At 37.4% G+C, this 6,790-nt stretch overlaps 1 protein-coding gene across 2 annotated transcripts in view; it reads left to right on the plus strand.

Annotated features, from left to right (window-relative positions):
• Positions 1-1,852: 1,852 nt before the first annotated feature.
• Positions 1,853-6,790, plus strand: part of LOC107664966 (aspartyl/asparaginyl beta-hydroxylase-like) — a 62,032-nt gene continuing 57,094 nt past the window's right edge. For both annotated transcript variants that reach the window (XM_016455673.1, XM_016455672.1), the window contains exons 1-2: positions 1,853-1,979; positions 4,190-4,336. In XM_016455673.1, coding sequence (XP_016311159.1) covers positions 1,943-1,979; positions 4,190-4,336 — 184 coding nt within the window. In that variant the 5' untranslated portion in view covers positions 1,853-1,942. The remainder of the gene's footprint in view (positions 1,980-4,189; positions 4,337-6,790) is intronic.

Raw genomic sequence — 6,790 nt, forward strand, 5'->3', positions numbered from 1 at the left:
TGTAAAATATGCTTCGCTTCAGAAGGCCTTTATTAACCCCTGGAGCCATGTGGAGTACGATTATGAAGGATGGATGCACTTTTTTTGAGCTTCAAACTCATGGCAGCCATTCACTGCCATTATAAAACCTGGAAGAGCCAGGATGTTTATTGATATAACTCAGACTGTGTTTGTCTGAAAGAAGAAAGTCATATACACAAATGATGGCTTGAGGGTGAGTAAATCATGGGGTCATTTTCATTTTTGGGTGAACTATCCCTTCAATGGGTCAAGTATTCATGAAAAAAATGCATTTTTAGCCATTTCCTGAAAATGGGCAGAGTTAGGCAGTTTATTACAACAGCAACAAACAGTCAAAGTAAAGGTCTGTGAAAGTGAATTTGTACCTCTTCAAAGTGATAAGGTGTGTGACGTGCATTCTCTTCAGCTCGTTAAAGACCACTCGCAGTGTCACATACTGGATTAGTTGCAGAGGCTTGGTAGTACATGCTGGAAGGTCTGCCAAGAGAGCAGTACAATAGTCTAGTCTGGAGAGAACAAGATCTTGGACAAGGAGTTCTGTAGCATGCCCCGTAAGGAAGGGTCTGATCTTCCTAATGTTGTACAGGGCAAATCTGCAGGATCGGGCCAGTGCAATGTGGTCAGTGAAGTTTATGCATGACAACTGTAACACCAAGGTTGGGCTGACAGAAAACATGAGCAGTTCTGTCTTGGCAAGGTTGAGTTGATGGTCATTCAATATCCAGCAAGACATTTCTATCCAGGAGGCAGAGATGCGAGCAGTGACCGTCGGAACGCTTGAGGTATTTGGCCAATCACAACGCATTGGATAGCTGGCCAATCACAGCACACCTCGCTTTTTCAGACAAAGCTTTGTTTTCGATGAGCTTTGTAAAAATCGACGCGTTTCAAAAAGGCAGGGCATAGAGGAGAAACAATAATGTACAGTATGTGGAAAATAATGTTTTTTTAACTTTAAACCGCATAAACACATTTCATTACACCAAATACACAAAATAATGTTCTTTTTAGCAGCATCATATGACCCCTTTAAGGGGAGCCGATCTCCCCCTAGCTCCCCCGTAGTTTGCACCCTGGCCTACTTGATAATGTCAGATCGCACATCATTACAACAGCACTTACCATATTATCGCAGACGATGCTGTATCGCACACACAGACTCGACTTGAGTGGAAAATGAAATCATCCACACCACGGTTGTGCACGCACTTGTTTGCACATGAGCAAAGGTGTTTTTAGGAGTCTAACTTGCAAACGCCAGAGTCATGTAATTTCACCTCAGCTTAGAATGCTTTTATGACACGAGATTAATGTAAACACAGCCCACTGTGAACACCTTTGTAATTCGCTTCAACCTTTTCGAATTTTATGAATGATTATTTTAGGTTCAAGTGGTGCGTGTGTAAGGAACTCGAAGCAAGCAGAATACGGCTATTAAAACTAAGCTCATCTGTTGTTAAAAACTAAGCTCAGAATCGATTCAAGAGAGAATCGCGATGCCTTTGGAAAATCTCTGAATCGATGCAGAATAATTTCTCGATTCGCGATGCATCGATTTATTTTCTCAGCACTAGTCTCTACTGAACACAAGCTCATGCGATGCATCGATTTATTTTCCCAGCTCTAAAAATAAAAAATCTCATAAAAGTTGCAGTGTGGTCTGGTCTTTTGTCTTAAATAAAATGCAGGGAGGTGGTCTCACTGGTCAATTGCGTTTGTATGTGTGTGTTTAGCTATAACTGTTGTCTCCATATGAGGTCCAAAAGAGGGTGTGTGTACAGCAGCTCTAAAAATACCTAGGAGGCAGTGCATATATCATGTTGCAGCTAAACCAGTGAGATGTACTTCATGTGAGCAGTAAAAGCTGTGTAAAAGCTTTTCATTTGTAGTTTAGTTTGCAAAATCTAGAAACCCCCCAAGGATGGGTGAAACCAGTGTAGATGGAGCAAAAATGACAGGTAATGTCTGACATGTTTAGATGTGGGCTGTTTTTGCTGGTGCTTTTACTGGTGTGGTGTGAGCAAAATCTACATATGTCAGATATAGTGTAATGTTTCATGTGGGGTTGTTGAACTCAGTGCTGGTTTGAGCATTACGTCTAAAGTTCATCTCTTTGTGTGTTTGTGTATTGTATTTTTCATAAAGTGTGAGCTTGTTAAATTGTTTATACTGTCATGCCATTTGTAGTTCATTCATTCATAACATGCCACTGTAGTTTTGCTTGTAACAACTTTTTGTAATTATTTTTACATTTGAATTAATTTCACAAATGTATGTTTGATAGTTTGATAATTGGTTGTGTTTTGGACTGACTAATCATCGTGATACTAATTACACTGGCCCTCTCGACCTTGTGAGGTGATGTAGCCAGCCACTCCCCATTCATAGTTTGGGCTGAAAAGTAGAGCCGTTAGAGTATGATCACATGTCTGTATGTGCATGTAACATACAGACGACCTTGCCAGTCAAGTGTAATACAATCTGTTATATGATCCTGTTATTTTTTAACCCTTTGTTATTCGCCTCTGTGAGTGAACCATTCCCTGTGGCTTTTTACATTCAACATTTGACCTCATTTCAGTATGTTACAGGTACTTTCATTGAATAAGAAGGGCACAATGCCAGAAGATCTAGTACTACCAATTTTTAAAACTGAAAGCTCCATAGTGCCAGTAGGGGTAACAAGTTGATATTAAAGGGTTAGTTCACTCAAAAATTAAAAACATGTCATTTACTCACCCTCATGTTGTTCCAAACCTGTAGAACTAAATGTGGACCAATATAGTTTTTTTAATGGCACTCTTTTATTTTTACAGTCAGTTTAATTTTATTTTTGTTTTTATATTTATTTTCGTTATTTAATAAATAACACAACCATAATATTTTATTCAAATAATTAGAAAAGCCAATTTGATAAATAATTTGAACTTGATTAAAAACATCTGTAAAATAATTTTACAGTACAAGTTAATAGTTTTAATTTTGATACCAACTTCTGTAATCCTATTTTGGCATTTTTCAAAAATAAAATGATTAAAAACATGATTAAAAAGCAAGTAAACACTGTAACCAACAGTGCAATCAATCTAGTGGTCTTTGTATACTGAGAATCATGTTTTCTCCAATAAAGACCAGCGAACGCTAATTTTACACATGAATATGACATAGCGTTCAGCTGGATATAGCACAGCATACCTGCATTTTGAGCTTTGAAACGGACCGCTTGAGCTTAGCTGAACTTTCCTGTCTGCATCCAACAGACTTAAATCAGGGTAGTGCAATATTTACATTTTGGCAGCAATGAAAATGAGCCTATGAGGGATAAAATTACTGTGTGTTCAACAGTTTCTACTTGTGTGATCACAATGAATTTTATGGAAATGCAAATTGCATAGAGTAAAATGAACATGCATGGTAATTAATAATGTATATAATTTTTTCCATAGTGTCTTTTTTTGCCAACCAGTCAGTACCCGCCAAAATGTATATCTATTTTCACAGCCAGAGCCACTTTCTGTTCGGTTTTGTCAAGGTCACATGTCCACTAGTAAAAACGTAAACCCACTGGAGAGCTGCTTTATAATAGAAATTGTAATTCTAATTGAAAGTGACAATGAAAATGTTTATTCTTGTTTAATACTGAACAATTGTATGAAGTGCTATATAAATAAATGTGACGTGTGTTGACTGGAGTGTCAAATTTCAGAGCTTGAGCAAACGTATCCATATTGATATGATCAGATGCTTTCTTAACTGCTGTTTTCTTACCACTCATTATTGTTGTGTGTTTATTTTGTTATTGAGAAGATATTTATCAAACCATAGTCCCAAATGTAAAAAAATTGGGATGGGGGAAATTATTAATGTTCTGAAGATGAATGAAGGTCTTATGGATTTGTAATGACATGAGGGTTAGTATATGATAATAGAATTTTCATTCTTGGGTGAACTAACACTTTACAGTTTTTATTTTTTTTATTTTGTTATTTTACATAAAATAATTGCTTTTTGATTTTGATTACTAGCATTTTTGAAAACCTAATCGGTTTCTAATTCTAATTCTGCATTCAGATTTTCAGTGTACATTTAGTTTGTATTCAACTTAGAATGATAGCTTCTGACAGATACAGTAGTTTTGAGTATCTCATTCTGTGTATGTGTCTTCTCAACTCTCCAGGTGGAAATACAGCCATTAAGAGTGAACAAAAGACAGAGGGAAACTCTTTCTTTAGCTGGCTGTTGGTGCTGGCTTTGCTGGGGGCTTGGTTGTCTGTGGGTGTTGTGTGGTTTGACCTTGTTGACTACAGTGTGGTTGGTAAGTAAGTATTTTAAAATCAGGAATGTTTTTAGGAATGTAGACTGCTCACTTTTTTTTTTTACACAAATTGTCACCTAAATGATTCATGCAGATCTCTGGAGTGTTTACTTCAACATTTTTTATAGTGAGGTAAAATTGTGTGTGTATGAAGCCCTGAGAACATACTTTCTGAAAAAATGAATTTTTTTTCTATATTTTTTCTTTATTTTTTTTCTTTTATTATTTTTCCTTAATGATTACTAATACAAATAATAGAAAGATGACAACATTTAAGTATATTGAACATATAGTAAATTATTTTGTTTAAATAAAGGGTTGCAAAAAACACCCTTGATTAAATTCAAAAAATGTGTAGGCTAAATGCTCTAGTACTTGGTATGTCCTTCACAACTTTAAGTATTCTGTTCTGCCCTTCTTGGCATTGAGTGTACAAGTTCATAACACATTGTCACATCTATCCACCTTATTTTTCAATGCGGAAGTAAGCCGTTTTCTGTGAATGTGTGAGTCTTCTGGTTCATTAGCCGCTGTAGGGAAATAATGAGAAGAATACTGCCGTGCAAAGGCAAAAGACCGTAACTTCATTTTTGGTCAAAAATGAGTTATTGGTATTTTTGGGACATTCAAGACCTCCTTTATTATATGGATAAGTATCTTCAGACAATTTTGTTGTTGTTTTTTTTGTTTTTGTTTTTGAGAAAATAATGGGTTGTCTTAACAGTAACTTCCAAAAGCCCAGGAGAAACCAAGGCAGAACACCATATAACACCAGTTACGGCTCTTTGACTTTGTTTTGGAACACTCAAATTGAGTTACAGGACTCTGCTTTTGTTTAGCCATGTGTCAATATGAAGTTATTGTACACCAGCCTGGAGTTACTGTATTCTGCCTTTGTTTTACTGTCCATTAAAGTCTGCTGCCTTTAAATTACAGTGTAACCTGTATCTCTCACTGAAGCACTTCATTAGACAAATGAATTTGATCACTAACAGCTCCATATAACAAAGCACTGTAAACAAGCAAAGACTAGATTGGCAGCGATAAGTAGGGCTGGGCGATAAATTGAATATTAGTGATAATATCGCAATAATTTTGACGACGATGTAAAATGTGAAAATATTGTGAATATCGAATATTTCAAATTCAAGCATACTTTCCCAGAAGAACGCGCCAAACGTCCAAAAAAGGAGACAACATGTTATTGCGGACTGCTGTAAACGCCTCTACTACGCAAGCTTTCATGATTGCAGTTACCAGATATCAAGAGTTCAAATCCCCGAATCAGAGCTTCGCGGTTACAAGAATACAGTTTCTGCCCGGTGTTTTGCTTATTTTAAGCAATCTGGCAACCATGCGCACGCGCTCGCTCCTCATTGCGGAAGCGCCGCCGACGATGATCTGAAAACACCGACAAACAAGCTGGAGTTTAGCGATCTAAATGAAAGTGTCACTCAACCAGTCTGTGTTCTGTCATGAGATCTCGACTATTGTTTGCGATTGTGATCGCTGAATAAATGCACTTACTCAACCGCTGTTGTTTGAATAGAGAAACATAGGCTATGACAATTTGGAATTACTAATAGGAATTTCACGGTTATAATATTTTTCATTTGTTTTTACCAGTTTTCCTAATATAGACAGAGAGAGTGCATAAGTACTTGGTATTATATATATACAGTGGGTACGGAAAGTATTCAGACCCCTTTCAATTTTTCACTCTTTGTTATATTGCAGCCATTTGCTAAAATCATTTAAGTTAATTTTTTTTCCTCATTAATGTACACACAACACCCCATATTGACAGAAAAACACAGAATCGTTGACATTTTTGCAGATTTATTAAAAAAGAAAAACTGAAATATCACATGGTCCTAAGTATTCGGACCCTTTGCTCAGTATTTAGTAGAAGCACCCTTTTGATCTAATACAGCCATGAGTCTTTTTGGGAAAGATGCAACAAGTTTTTCACACCTGGATTTGGGGATCCTCTGCCATTCCTCCTTGCAGATCCTCTCCAGTTCTGTCAGGTTGGATGGTAAACGTTGGTGGACAGCCATTTTTAGGTCTCTCCAGAGATGCTCAATTGGGTTTAAGTCAGGGCTCTGGCTGGGCCATTCAAGAACAGTCACAGGGTTGTTGTGAAGCCACTCCTTCGTTATTTTAGCTGTGTGCTTAGGGTCATTGTCTTGTTGGAAGGTAAACCTTCGGCCCAGTCTGAGGTCCTGAGCACTCTGGAGAAGGTTTTCGTCCAGGATATCCCTGTACTTGGCCGCATTCATCTTTCCCTCGATTGCAACCAGTCGTCCTGTCCCTGCAGCTGAAAAACACCCCCACAGCATGATGCTGCCACCACCATGCTTCACTGTTGGGACTGTACTGGACAGGTGATGAGCAGTGCCTGGTTTTCTCCACACATACCGCTTAGAATTAAGGCCAAAAAGTTCTATCTTG

The sequence above is a fragment of the Sinocyclocheilus anshuiensis genome, unplaced genomic scaffold (genome assembly GCF_001515605.1).
Source record: "Sinocyclocheilus anshuiensis isolate Anshui unplaced genomic scaffold, SAMN03320099.WGS_v1.1 scaffold599, whole genome shotgun sequence".
Lineage (NCBI taxonomy): Eukaryota > Metazoa > Chordata > Actinopteri > Cypriniformes > Cyprinidae > Sinocyclocheilus > Sinocyclocheilus anshuiensis.